The sequence below is a fragment of the Babylonia areolata genome, chromosome 23 (genome assembly GCF_041734735.1).
Source record: "Babylonia areolata isolate BAREFJ2019XMU chromosome 23, ASM4173473v1, whole genome shotgun sequence".
Classification (NCBI taxonomy): domain Eukaryota; kingdom Metazoa; phylum Mollusca; class Gastropoda; order Neogastropoda; family Buccinidae; genus Babylonia; species Babylonia areolata.
Genome location: NC_134898.1, coordinates 16,551,891 through 16,566,559, shown reverse-complemented (window position 1 = coordinate 16,566,559; position 14,669 = coordinate 16,551,891). Strand labels below are relative to the sequence as shown.

Here is a 14,669-nt window from a genome sequence, read left to right as displayed (position 1 = left end):
ATCAGATGAGTGAATTGACATTATTCATGTTAAGAATAGAATTCATTATGTCAAGAACTGATAGTAATTGTGAAGAACAGAATTCATTTTGTCAAGAATTAACATTATTCATGTCACAAAATAGAATTCATTGTGTCAAAGAATTAATGTAGCCAAGTGCTCAGCTAGCTACTAACTGTAGTTCAACTCACAGCACATGCCGTAAAGCAGACAACAGTTTCGCTGCAGTGAAACTGTAGTGATGGTGTCCAACCATTGACATGAGGAGGTAACTCCTGTGGCATAAGGCTATTAATATTCAAATTTGAACTGTAAACTGTTGCGTGTCGGCCGGTCACTTTCCGAGGTGCCGCTCTCAAGCACACATCAAGCGTGTCGCACACACAGTCAGCTGCCTAATATTCTACTGCACTGTCTTATCTCTTCTTATCTTCTCATACCTATTGTAAATAAAACAAAAGAAAAAGCCTTTTTCTGATTGGCCTCTGCATGTTCCTGGCCTGTGCGGGGATCTTTTCTATCCTTTAATTCAGTAAATTCTTTTGTACCGTCCCCTTTATGATATACCACTCAGTTTACAACACGGCTACATTAATATTCCTAATGAGTCAAAGGAATAAGAAAATGCAACTCTGTGTGTCATTGACGATATCATCAAGTGGTGATTTTGAAGAAAAAAAAAAAAAAGTTCAGGAACATGAGGTGTGGAGTTTGGGGAATCATAATTGTTTAGTACTTACATAGTAAGGCATGGTTTTCAGTGTGCACTCTGCTTGCCAACATGGATATAAATTTCTGGTCTTGAATTGATATAATCTGTGTTGTCCTAGGTTGAAAAAACAAAAACAAAAACAAAACAAAAAACACACCAAAACAATCAGTAATAACATAGATCAAGAACAGAAACACAATTAACAACAGAAAACAAACTACAGTAGCAAAGAAAAAAGACAACAACAACAACAACAACAACAAAAAAGCCACACACAAAAAAACTGGTCTCGGCATGTAACAGATGTACATTCTGCTACACATATATTTGTATTTCTTTTTATCACAACAGATTTCTCTGTGTGAAATTCAGGATGCTCTCCCCCAGGGAAAGCGCATCGCTACACTACAGCGCCACCCATATTTTTGCATTTTTTTCCTGCATGCAGTTTTTATTTGTTTTTCCTATCAAAGTGGATTTTTTCTACAAAATTTTGCCAGGAACAACCCTTTTGTTACCATGGGTTCTTTTACGAGCGCTAAGTGCATGCTGCACACGGGACCTGAGTTTATCATCTCATCCGAATGACTAGCGTCCAGACCACCATTCAAGGTCTAGTGGAGGGGGAGAAAATATTGGCGGCAGAGCCGTGATTCGAAGCAGCGTGCTCAGATTCTCTCGCTTCCTAGGCGGATGCGTTACCTCTAGGCCATCACTCCATATCATAATAATATACCTTGCACATACTTTTTATTTTTGGACAACGTCAGCATCACGACATAGCCAGGTGCATTAGTACTGTTGTTATTCTGCAGTATATTAGAACATAATTTCTTTTTCTTTCGTTTAATCATGGGATAAGGGGGAAATGAAGCATAAATAAAACCCCAAAACTACAACAACACCAGAGACAAACCAGAAGTACATGCATCATTACTACAATGTGGCCATTTCTTAGAACAGTAGGTTATCTTGAGCAGTAACAGAGCTCAGATAAGTTAGATGTTCACTTCAAGAATGTCACGAAAAGTGCTTGTGGAAGATACTTTTGATTTATTGCACGCACACACACAGCACACACACGGCAAAATATTCAAACATTGCACTTCAAAGTGTATGACTAAGAAACCATACTTTTCATGCAAAAAAAATATACCTATAGAAATTTCTTTTTTTTTAATGAAATCACTATATAAGAAGTTCATTCAGTTAAACACTAATCACTGTATAAATTTCACTCAATCAAAACATTACCAGTGTACATAATTTCATTTAGCACAAAGTGACATCATCTGCATAGAATTTCATTCAGAATGATGTAATTGCTTATAATTTGATTCAGTATAATACATACAATCCCAACAGACTCATGAATGACCCCCATAAAAACAATTTCAAAATGTGCAACAGCATTTCATTTGAGGAAATTATAATGTTAGTGTATAAGTTAAAACACATACACTGAATACGATCAATGATTGTATCAAAGACACACAATCCCAACAGAGTCATGAATGACCCCCATAAAAACAATTTCAAAATGTGCAACAGCATTTCATTTGAGGAAACCATAATGTTAGTGTTTTAATTAAATACATACAATGAATACATACAATGAATACAATCAATGACTGTATCAAAGACAAAGTCCACTTTCTTTACTTAAATAACCTACTTCTAAAAATAGTTACACATCTCACAAAGCAGCAAGTACAATGCTATCCACTAATATGGTTAAAAGAAAAAGAAAAAAAAAGAAAACTCATCTCATACATGCCAGCATCAGTGCTGCTGGATACATACTACTACTGCTACTTAACGTATTCATATAGTGTTAAATCTTGTACAGAAACAAATCAAAGCACTAAAAAAAGGGAAAAAAACAAAAACAAAACAACCCCCCCCCCCCCCCCGAAATCACTCACACTCCCTAAAATATGTTCCTCACTGTCAATCATGGCAAGACATAAAACAGATTAAAGAAAAGAGAGAGAACAACAACAAAACAAAAACAACAAAAAACACACCAGAAAATATCACAGTTCCATATCATGCAAACGACCCCAGCTGGGCCCCACCTTGACCTTGACCGGCAGGCGTACGGAGAGGGGGGTGGTGGTCTCCATGAGCCGTTTGACGATGGCAGCTACCTGCTGAACGTCACTGCCAGAGGCCTCATAGATCAGCTCATCATGAAGCTGCAGCACCAAGAAGGCGCCTCGGGGATGGTCAGCCTCTGCCCATTATATATATATATATATATATATATATATATATATATATATAAAGGAAGGTATTGTAAATGTGTTGCAATGTATTGTATTGTACTGTATTACTCTCTTTAGGTACTGTAAATGTGTTGCATTGTATTGTATTGTACTGTATTACTCTCTTTAGGTACTGTAAATGTGTTGCATTGTATTGTATTGTATTACTCTCTTTAGGTACTGTAAATGTGTTGCATTGTATTGTACTGTATAATGTATTACTCTTTTTTGTCACAACAGATTTCTCTGAGTGAAATTCGGGCTGCTCTCCTCAAGGCGAGCGCTACACTGACAGCGCCATCCTTTTTTTTTTTTTTTTTTGCGTGCCTGCAATTTTTGTTTGGTTTCCTATCAAATTGGATTATTCTACAGAATTTTGTCAGGGACAACCCTTTTGTTGACGTAGGGTTTTTTTTTTTTTACATGCACTTATGCATGCTGCACATGGGACCTCGGTTTATCATCTCATCTGAATGACTAGTGTCCAGACCACCAGTTCAGGTCTAGTGGAGGGGGTGAAAATATCGGCGACCGTAGGACTCGAACCAATGCACTCATATTCTCTCGCTTTGTAGGCGGACATGTTACCACGAGGCCAAAACTGCACATAATGTGTTGTATTATAGCCTTGGGGGCTAGGTGGTGTTTAGGGACCATCCTTTATGCAGACCAGTCCTAAAACACTCTAGGCTGAAACAGTGGGGATGCAGCTTGGGAAGACACACTCCACTGATTTCAAATCCTAGCCCAGATAGTCAGGACAGCAGTTGCTTCCTCTGTTGTTCGGAATGGGTGGACATGACTGACAATTAATTACACCTAAAAAAACTATTAAAAAAAAGAAGAAAAAAGTATGGTATTGTAATACTTAAAAAAAAAGAAAAAAGGATCGTATATTAAAGATAATAGAGTATAGTATCAAATACACCAAAGAATGACAATTGCCGTTGTAATTATGTCAGTTATCACATGAATACCAGGAACATTTACAAACAAGGCCTTTAAGACGCACTTGTGATACACTTTAAAAAAAATCCAAGCTTTTTATGTATTGAGTATAATTTCAAAATGTAATGTTTAAGATCAGAAAGATCAGTTTAAAGCAAATTAAGTCCCCTAGCATTAATTACAGAGTAATTTCCCTTTTTTACTGTCTGCACCAAACATTTGCAAAATAAATAAAACTTCCATGCTTAGCAAAAGAAGTTCCTGTTTGAACAAAAAATGATAATAATGACTGCTCTTGTTGTTGGGTCAGAATATCAGATCAAAGTGCCAAGTTTAGAGAATACAAAAAATATAAATATAACAGTAAATGCAGTTTGCATATAATTAGGCTTCATTTTTTTATTTTTTTGTGCCCATCCCAGAGGTGCAATATTGTTTACAAAAGTGAGTCAATAAAAAAGATGAAAAAAGAAAAGAAACAGGATACATAGATAAATGAATAATTAGACAGACGAAAAACAACAACAACCCCCCCCCCCCCCCCCCAAAAAAAAAAAAAACCCAATAAAAATTAGTAGAAGAAACCTAGCATTCACCTCCCATTCCTCTTTTGGTCTTTATCTTCCCCCCCCCGCCTACTTTTGTATCTGGAATATTTATACAATATTAAGGAATGAAGAACAAAAGTGACATCACCTATGTTCACATATATTCAAGCAAATTATCGACACAACATTGCGAAAAGAAAAACATTAAAAGGGCTGTGTGATTTAAGACATATTAAAGCAGTTTTGACTTAACTGGTGAAGGACAAATAATATCAAATCACAAAAATATTATGCTACTTTTTGTCACAACAGATTTCTGTATGTGAAATTCAGACAGCTCTTCCCCAGGGAAAGTGCATCGCCAGAGGACAGTGCCACCCATTTTTTTCCTGTCTTGCAGTTCATTTGTTCTGCTGTTAGATTGGACTATTCTACATGATTTTGCCAGGGGAAAACCCCTTGCTGTTACGGGTTCTCTCTTACATGTGTTTCATGCATGCTGTACGTGAGACCTCGGTTTATCGTCTCACCCAGAACTACGAGCACCCAGACCACCATTCAAACTGGCGAAGGGGGAGAGCAACACTCCTGCATTCTGGGAATTTTGTTGTTCTTATATATATATATATATATATATATATATATATATATATTAAATCCAGGCCCACATGTCTTTGTATTTATATAATGGAATGGAGAACACACCAAAAAACAGTCTTGGTTAATTCTTTAACCTTTAAAACTGTATTTGTGAATTGGGGTGGGTGGTGGTTTGAAAAGCTCTCATTTGCCCATGTTGGTCCTAAGTACCTCCAAAAGGAAAGTTGATTTACACAGCAAGCGACAGCTGTTTCGCACTTGGGAAGTGCTCATCGGGCTTGGTACCTACCCGCTCTTGACTGCGAATCAGAGAGAAACCACTACTCAAGCAAGGAGAAATTACCAAAAAAGAAAATGTCTCTCAATAACCAGCTTGAGCAGAACATGGCAAGAAAACCCAGGCAAAAAGATAAAAGAAACGTAAAATTGTTTTAAAATCTGCATTTTAAAACGATAAGTCAAGGCCTATGGGGGCCAATTGCAAGGGATCTCTCTCTCTCTCTCTCTCTATATATATATATATATATGTCTTCGTGTGATCTTGTATTCCACTGTGTACTATTATATGTGTATTATTTCTTAAGAGGCACTTAGAACCCACTGTGGTGGGACTTCACACAAGTACCAAATATTAGCTTTATTATCATAGTTATTAATAAACCAGAGACAGAAGAGAATATTGTACAGTTCCTGTGAAAATGTTGCAGATTTGTTTGTTTTTTTGTTATTAAAAGAAAAAAAAAAACCCAGGATTTTCTCACATGTCTAGTAGTATCATCCTACTCAATCAAGCATCACAGCTGTTATCACCACAGGAACTCACTCACGTACCTGCGTGGCAATGTCTGTGGGGGAAACGGGTGTCAGGGAACGCCTGAGCCAGCTCCCTGTCGATGGCATTCATCGCGGCCTTCACTATGTCTGCCGCTGAGCCCTGCACTGTCGTGTTCACTGCCTGTCTCTCTGCCTGAAACATTGATTGACTGATTGATATGGGATACTTATATAGCGCCTAGCCTCGATCGGAGACCAAGCTCTAGGCGCTTTACATATACGGGGTCATTTACACAACAGGCTGCCTACCTGGGTAGAGCCGACTGATGGCTGCCATTGGGCGCTCATCAATCGTTTCCTGTGTCGTTCAATCAGATGTCAGGCACGCACACATACACACTCAGACAAACATGTAACATTTAACATTTCACATGTATGACCGTTTCTATGTTGGCAGCCGTACTCCGTTTTCGGGGGTGTGCATGCTGGGTATGTTCTTGTTTCCATAACCCACCGAACGCTGACATGGATTACAGGTTCTTTAACGTGCGTATTTGATCTTCTGCGTGCGTATACACACGAAGGGGGTTCAGGCACTGGCAGGTCTGCACATAACGTTGACCTGGGAGATCGGAAAAATCTCCACCCTTTACCCACCAGGCGCCGTTACTGAGATTTGAACCTGGGACCCTCAGATTGAAAGTCCCAACGCTTTAACCATTCGGCTGTTGCGCCCGTCAGAACATAAATGAACAACTCTATCATCTCCTAATATAGACAAAGCGCAGCTGGTAGGGCATAACAGACAATTCTTCAACACAAAGATACATCAAACCGTGATTCAATTAAACACCAGCAATTCTGTTCATATGAGAGGGGGAAAAAAAACCAAACTGATTTAACACGGAGCAACATGCACCTGAGTTTCACCCCTTGTGAAGAGCCAACTCATGAATGCCATAGATATGTTACGGAATGCTGTATGGTGCATGAATGTCATAGATATGTTACGGCATGCTGTATGGTGGCATGAATGTCATAGATATGTTACGGCATGCTGTATGGTGGCATGAATGTCACAGATATGTTAGCTGTATGGTGCATGAATGTCATAGATATGTTACGGCATGCTGTATGGTGGCATGAATGTCATAGATATGTTATGGGAATGCTGTATGAATGTCATAGATATGTTACGGTCTGCTGTATGGTGCATGAATGTCATAGATATGTTACGGAATGCTGTATGGTGCATGAATGTCATAGATATGTTACAGAATGCTGTATGGTGCATGAATGTCATAGATGTGTTATGGCATGCTGTATGGTGGCATGAATGTCATAGATATGTTACGGCATGCTGTATGGTGCATGAATGTCAGATATGTTATGGAATGCTGTATGGTGCATGAATGTCATAGATGTGTTATGGCATGCTGTATGGTGCATGAATGTCAAAGATATGTTACGGAATGCTGTATGGTGGCATGAATGTCATAGATATGTTACGGCATGCTGTATGGTGGCATGAATGTCATAGATATGTTACGGCATGCTGTATGGTGGCATGAATGTCATAGATATGTTACGGCATGCTGTATGGTGGCATGAATGTCATAGATATGTTACGGCATGCTGCATGAATGTCATCGATATGTTACGGCATGCTGTATGGTGCATGTTCATGAATATGTCTGTAGTTGTGCAAACATTTTCATTTCCTTTCTCTCTTTTTCTTTTCTCTCCCCCCCCAGGCTTTATAGGATCCTGTTTGTCAGCAAAACAAGGCAGTCTGTTACCTGGGCCCGGGCATGGGGGTTGGTGTCCTTGATGGCAGGCAGGTAGCGCCTTCGTCCAGTGACCGTCATCACGTAGCCACTCTCACGACAACGCTCCACCGTTTTACGCAGGTAGCTACGCATGCCTGTACGATCACAGTCAGTCTAACCTGGGTCCTACATTTGCTGTTATATAAGCTACTTAAAAAAAAAAAAAGACAGTTCTTCATAATGCTATGGACACTCACTACCACTCTCACAATAATATCAAGACAAAAACAAAAAAAGCAGAAGAAATTAAATTTTCTATCGGTGAAAGTACAAGGATAAGACAAATATAGATTGTTACCTCAATATATATATATATATATTTTTTTTTCAAAACAAAATATTGCCAAGTTATTTTCAGTGTGTAATACCAGACTTGAAAATAAGACATTTTCTGAAACTGCACGAAAAATGACTCCCCCCCCCCCCCCCTCCCCCACCCTCTCCAGCAGTTTTTCTCCCTCAATTCTCCTCATCTGTTATCACTTACAGTGAAAAGAACAAGCACACACACACACACACAGCAGACTGTACCAGTGTACTTGGCCTTGAAGGACTCCATAAAGACTACAGCATCATTCTCGTCCACCCCAATCTGCTCGCCCAGGGCTTTGGGGCCGATGCCGTACAGCATGCCGTAACATATCTACGACACAGGGGAAAAAAAAACCAAAAACAACCAACACACTGTGGTCACATGATAAGCTGAGCAAGCAAACAGGTTACATGCTTGACAGGCGCAAACAGCACAGGCGCAGAAAAGAAAGGGGGAAAAAATGTCATGGCTTGCTGGATAAAAAAAAAAAAAAAAAAATGAAGAAAAGGGGAATAAAGTGGGAAGGCAGAAAAAAAAGAGAGCAGATTTGTATTTGTTGTTATTATTATTTATTTTTATTTTTTTTTTTTTATCACAACAGATTTCTCTGTGTGAAATTTGGGCTGCTCTCCCCTGGGAGAGTGCGTCGCTACACTACAGCTAATAGTGAAGAAAGAAAATCAAGCAGAAACAAAACAAAGAGAGCGAAAGAAATGAGGAAATTTCTAGCACAAATTTTCCAGAAGATGGGGGCGGTGGGAGGGGGGCTGTTCATGATGAAAGAACCCCAGTGTAACAGCCTCAAACTATCCCCCCCCCCCCCCTCCAAAAAACAGCAAACATGGGCGAGTTCTATTTTGATAGCCTGTAATGATTCTAACTGGGTCACATTTACTCCCAGGGGTCATTTCAAGCTAGCCTAGGATGACCCACATATCAACTGCAAAAAGTGGTGTGAGGTATGTGTACACCCCCCCTCCCACTCCTCCCTTCAAGATTGTTCCAGACTTATCTGTACAGACCTGGCAAGATTCCAAGGGACTTTAGATTACGCCATATAAAGGACCTTGTAAGGACTTATCTGGACCATTTCCTCATTCTGTAAGGACCTTCGCTCATCAAAGACAAATGAAGTGATATCTTGCAAACTGCACATTATTCTCAAACTCACTCCGGATGATGGAATGCTATAGCGTTCCTGATGTAAGGTTGCGTTCCGGACGACGGAACGCTATAGCGGTTTCGACAATTAAAAATTTTTCCACGTTTTCTTCATGTGGTAGCATAACAATTGCAACTACACTGGGCATTGCAAACGTATCAAGGGTCGAATGGAAAGTTTCTTCATGAGATTTCGTAACAACACACTCCACAGTGAGCCAGTGAGTTCAGGACCCCACACGACAAGCTAATCTGCATACGTATCGAAAATGGCGTCGCAGGTGATAAAAGTGGAAATGTTTGGAGCAAACTAGATCACGACAGCAGCTTTTACTGCTGCTGAAGTGATTGAAATGCTTCAAACTGAAAGTTTCGACATCAACGAGGATGATGAAGACGTTGAATAAAGTATCTGCAGTGAAGAAAGCAACCAGCAAGAAGGTACTGATAGTGACTCAGCTTCTGAGAGCAGTGAAGAGGGAGGGGGATGGGCATTCACACGACGTGAGGAGAGGGGTCAGTGGGTCAAGTGCAGTGAGTTTCATTCAGTTACTTCATGTTTTGTATTTTTTGTGATATTTTTCCTAACCCTAACAAATGGGTTGTCTGTAGGGAAAAGCAAGGGAGAGAACTATTCATCTGGAGTGAGTTAATTAATTCACTCAGTACGGCCAGTCCTCTCTTCTCCTCTACACAGACCCATCGGATGTCCAGTGGGTGTCTGAATGACCCAACCTTTAGCTTCCGTCATCAGAATTGTGGTATTCTTTGTCAACATTCACCTCTTCAGTATAAGAGCCTTCAGCTTGCAATATTTTGATGATGGTAATTGGGGTGAAACGCTGTTAACGTCGTCTCTTTCGCCGTTCGTATGGAGAGAGTTAACCAGTCCCTATATTCTTCCTCTTTCAGCCAACGACCCAGAAATGCACACTACCGTGGCAAGGATTTGAGCTGACCTGAACAAGCACCGGTAATGGCAAATGGAGATACCACAATTTCACAAAAAAACAAAACAAAAAAAAACAAACAAAAAAAAGTCAAGCAGGAGTATTGTCTGTTGTATTGGTGAGGCCTAGGAAGAAGGCCTAGAAGGTCTGAAGTTCAGGAATAGTAAGAGGGGGGTGTTAGCACTGGTGCTGTAATTTGTTGAAAGCGGTTTTGACCAATGACTTATTTGCTCACATTAGGACTTGTAAAGACCTTGATGTCATTGTCAATGCAAGCACTTGCAAGTCCTTACTTGGGAATAGAAAAAATGTCAGGATTTGTAAGGACTGGTAAGGACCCTAACGAACCATGCCTGGGGTTAATCTGGGCTTGCCAGGTTTGTCCCTGGAGTAAAAAACCAACAGGGTGCCCTGCTGTCATGGTGACCTCAATTTCGGTACCCCTCCACTTCGGTGCTTGGGGTGAGTCTTGTCAAGGTCTTCAGTGTCGGCAGATTCAAGGGGCACTGCCGTTCGGCGTTGGAGGGATGTGGTGGCGGTCTCCACGCTGGGAGGGACGCTCACGCAGTCTGGCTCCGCGACTAAGCCATTATTGTCATCAGTAGGAGGCTTAGTAGGTGGTGTCCTAAGTAAGCTAAATCAGAACAGGCACCACTGAAAACCACTGAAGTGACTCAGCAGCAGTGCAGGGTCTCCTCTGGTGTGTGGCCTCCTGGCAACCTAACATCGATGGTTCCCTGTGGACTGCCGACGCTGGGACTGTGATGGATGAACCCGGGTGTGGCTGTGCATGGGTGACTCGGAATGAGCGGCGTGTGAGTAATGTCATTGAAATGGGGCAGATGATGGGATAGCACAAAAAAACAACCCCCCCCGCCCCCACACCCCTCCCTCCCCCAAAACGAGGGGTAAAAAAAAAGGCTGCATCCCAATTGGGGGTGGGGGGGCTGAGAAGAGTCTATGCCTGGTCCCCCCCCTTCCCCCTTCCCACCCTCCATACCTGTTTGGCGTGCTGTCTCTCTTCTGCTGTCACTGCTTCGGGCTCTGTGTTTTTCCACTGGGCGGCGATCAGTTTAAACACGTCCCCATCGTTGTTCAGTACAGAGATGAGCTTGGCATCGCCTGACAGGTGAGCGATGACACGCAGCTCCAACTGTGAGTAATCGGCTGCAAGTATCACTCCCCCTGTTGTTGTTTTTTTTGAGGGGAGGAGGACGGGAAATAATGACAGAAAAAGGGATAAGAAAAAAAATCAAAACAAATCAATGAGATAAAAAACAAATGATAACTAACTTTTTCCCCCCCTAAACAACAGTTCACATTTTTGTCTTGGCTTATTTTGGTATTTACAAAGTGTGGGTCTGTGTAACCCAAAAAGTCAGAATAGGTGTAAATCGTCTGCAACATGTGGTTGCTTTATTTACAAATTAACTGAGACAATAGAAAAATACAAAATAATTATCAGGGGAAAAAAAAGTGAAAAACTCATATGAAATTTGATTTCTTCATTATTTTCTGAAAGATAAAAATGGGTCTGTTACTGCCGTAACATATGGTGATATTTAAAGTGTCATCTGCATCTGCACGTGAAGTCATTTGAAGATCACTATGCACATACATCTATGGATGATAATAATAATCATGGATGCATATAGCACTGTATCCAGAAAACTGCTCTAGGGTGTTTTACAAATCACATGACATTATACATAATAGTCCAATGGTTAAAGCGTTGGACTTTCAATCTGAGGGTCCCGGGTTTGAACCTTGGTGGCGCCTGGTGGGTAAAATGTGGAGATTTTTCTGATCTCCCAGGTCAACATATGTGCTGAACTACTAGTGCCTGAACCCCCTTCGTGTGTATACGCACGCAGAAGATCAAACACGCACGTTAAAGATCCTGTAATCCATGTCAGCGTTCGGTGGGTTATGGAACCAAGAACATAACCAGTATACACAACCCCGAAAATGGAGTATGGCTGCCTACATGGCAGGGTAAATAAACAAAACGGTCATACATGTAACATGTTAAATGTTACATGTCTGTCTGAGTGTCTCATGTGTGTGTGCCTGACATATGATTGAATGACACAGGAAACGAATGATGAGCGCCCTATGGCAGCCGTCAGTCAGCTCTACCCAGGTAGGCAGCCTGTTGTGTCAATGACCCCGTGTTCGTAAAGCGCTTAGACCTTGGTCTCTAACAGAGGATAGGCGCTATATAAGTATCCATATCAATCAATCAATCAATCATAGCAATGCTACATATTCACACCAAAATGCACCCAGCAAACTATGCACACACATAAACACAATGCATACATACATTTCGACATACATTCAAACATTTAATGATATATATATACCTGCCCCCTCCCCACACACACTCTCACACACACACACACAAACGACATATTCATGAATGCATACATGTATACACATACGTATGCATACAGACATTGTCAAAATTCCACATGTAAAAGAGTTTGGATGGACATTTCCACAGTAAAGCATATCGCTGGCGAGAAGAGGGGAGTTCCACGGCCAGATTCAAAAGACTCAAGGGAGTCAGCATCAAGGGAGGTTGTCAGGGAGTCTGTTCCATGTCTTTGAGGCGTGAAAAAAAAAAACAAAAAAAAGATCTATATCTGTACAGGTCTTCGTTCTGACACAAGGTATGCTGAGAAGTAAGGCCGGATTCAAAAGACTCAAGGGGAGTCCGTGTCAAGGGACATTGTCAGGGAGTCTGTTCTATGTCTTTGAGGCTTGAAAAACAAAAAAAGGAAAAGACCTTTGACTGTGGGTCTTCATTCTGACACAAGGTACGCTGAGGTCAGGCCAGATTTAAAAGACATGCCGCAAGGGAGTCAGTGTCAGAGGTTGTCAGGGAATCTGTTCCATCCATGTCTGTTCCATCAATGTCTTTGGGGCTTGAAAAGAGAAAGAAAGATCTATGTCTGTATGGGGAGGGTGTGGGGGGGGAGGGGGGGAAGGGGGGGATGCTAGGGGGGTGAGGGGGTCTGTTCCATGTCTTTGAGGCTTGAAAAGAAAAAGAAAGATCTGTGTCTGTAGGGGGGAGGGAAGGTGTGTGTGTGTGGGGGGGGGGGGGGGGGGGGGGTCTGTTCCATGTCTTTGAGGCTTGAAAAGAAAAAGAAAGATCTGTGTCTGTAGGGGGAGGGAAGGTGTGTGTGTGTGTGGGGGGGGGAGGGTCTGTTCCATGTCTTTGAGGTTTGAAAAGAAAAAGAAAGATCTATGTCTGTAGGGAGGGAAGGGGGGGGGGGGGGGGGTGTCTGTTCCATGTGTTTGAGGTTTGAAAAGAAAAAGAAAGATCTATGTCTGTAGGGAGGGAAGGGGGGGGTGGGTGTCTGTTCCATGTGTTTGAGGTTTGAAAAGAAAAAGAAAGATCTATGTCTGTAGGGGGGAGGGAGGGGGGGGAGGGGTGTCTGTTCCATGTCTTTGAGGTTTGAAAAGAAAAATCTATGTCTGTAGGGAGGGGGCTGGGGGTGGGGGGGGGGGGTTGTCTGTTCCATGTCTTTGAGGTTTGAAAAGAAAAAGAAAGATCTATGTCTGTAGGGGGGAGGGAGGGGGGAGGGGGTGTCTGTTCCATGTCTTTGAGGTCTGTGTCTGTAGGGGGGGGGGGAGGGAGCTTGGGGGGGGGGGGGGGGTTGTCTGTTCCATGTCTTTGAGGTTTGACAAGACAAAAGAAAGATCTATGTCTGTATGGGGGTGGGGGGGGCTTGGGGGGCTTGTTTGTTACATGTCTTTGAGGTTTGAAAAGAAAAAGAAAGATCTATGTCTGTAGGGAGGGGAGGGGGCTGGGGGGGGGGTGTCTGTTCCATGTCTTTGAGGTTTGAAAAGAAAGATCTATGTCTGTAGGGGGGAGGGAGGGGGGAAGGGGGTGTCTGTTCCATGTCTTTGAGGTTTGAAAAGAAAAAGAAAAATCTATGTCTGTATGGGGGCAGAAGGGGTCTAAGAAAAATCTATGTCTGTATGGGGGCAGAAGGGGTCTGTTCCATTCAATCTCTGAGGCTTGAAAATAAAATAAAAAGATCTGTCTGTAGAGGGAGTCTGTTCCATGTCTTTGCAACTTGGCAAAAAAAAAAGAAAAAAAAAAAGAGAGATGTGTGTCTGTACTGTTGGTCTTCGTTCTGACAAAAGGTATGCTGAGAAGTCAGGTCAGATGATTCTACCCACAGCGGCCCCATGCATGGGGGGGAGGCCCCTACCCTCACCAGGAAAGGGGACGAAAGGTATGCTGAGAAGTGTGTGTGTGTGTTTGCGCATGTGTGCATGTATGGGGTATTTTTGTTGAGTGTGTGTGTGTGTGTGTGTGAGAGAGAGAGAGAGAGTGTGCGTGTCCATACCTGCTTCTTCTTCTTCTTCTGCGTTCGTGGGCTGCAACTCCCACGTTCACTCGTATGCACACGAGTGGGCTTTTACGTGTATGACCGTTTTTACCCCGCCATGTAGGCAGCCATACTCCGTTTTCGGCGGTGTGCATGCTGGGTATGTTTTTGTTTCTATAACCCACCGAACGCTGACATGGATTACGGGATCTTTAACGTGC

At 42.0% G+C, this 14,669-nt stretch overlaps 1 protein-coding gene across 1 annotated transcript in view; it reads right to left on the bottom strand.

Moving 5' to 3' along the window:
* Positions 1-2,665: 2,665 nt before the first annotated feature.
* The window catches only part of LOC143298298 (DNA polymerase theta-like), a 75,376-nt gene continuing 63,372 nt past the window's right edge, over positions 2,666-14,669 (bottom strand). Inside the window, exons 26-30 of the mRNA XM_076611116.1 lie at positions 11,103-11,287; positions 8,210-8,321; positions 7,649-7,773; positions 5,907-6,042; positions 2,666-2,948 (exon numbers count right to left, since the gene is read on the bottom strand). Coding sequence (XP_076467231.1) covers positions 2,749-2,948; positions 5,907-6,042; positions 7,649-7,773; positions 8,210-8,321; positions 11,103-11,287 — 758 coding nt within the window. The 3' untranslated portion in view covers positions 2,666-2,748. The remainder of the gene's footprint in view (positions 2,949-5,906; positions 6,043-7,648; positions 7,774-8,209; positions 8,322-11,102; positions 11,288-14,669) is intronic.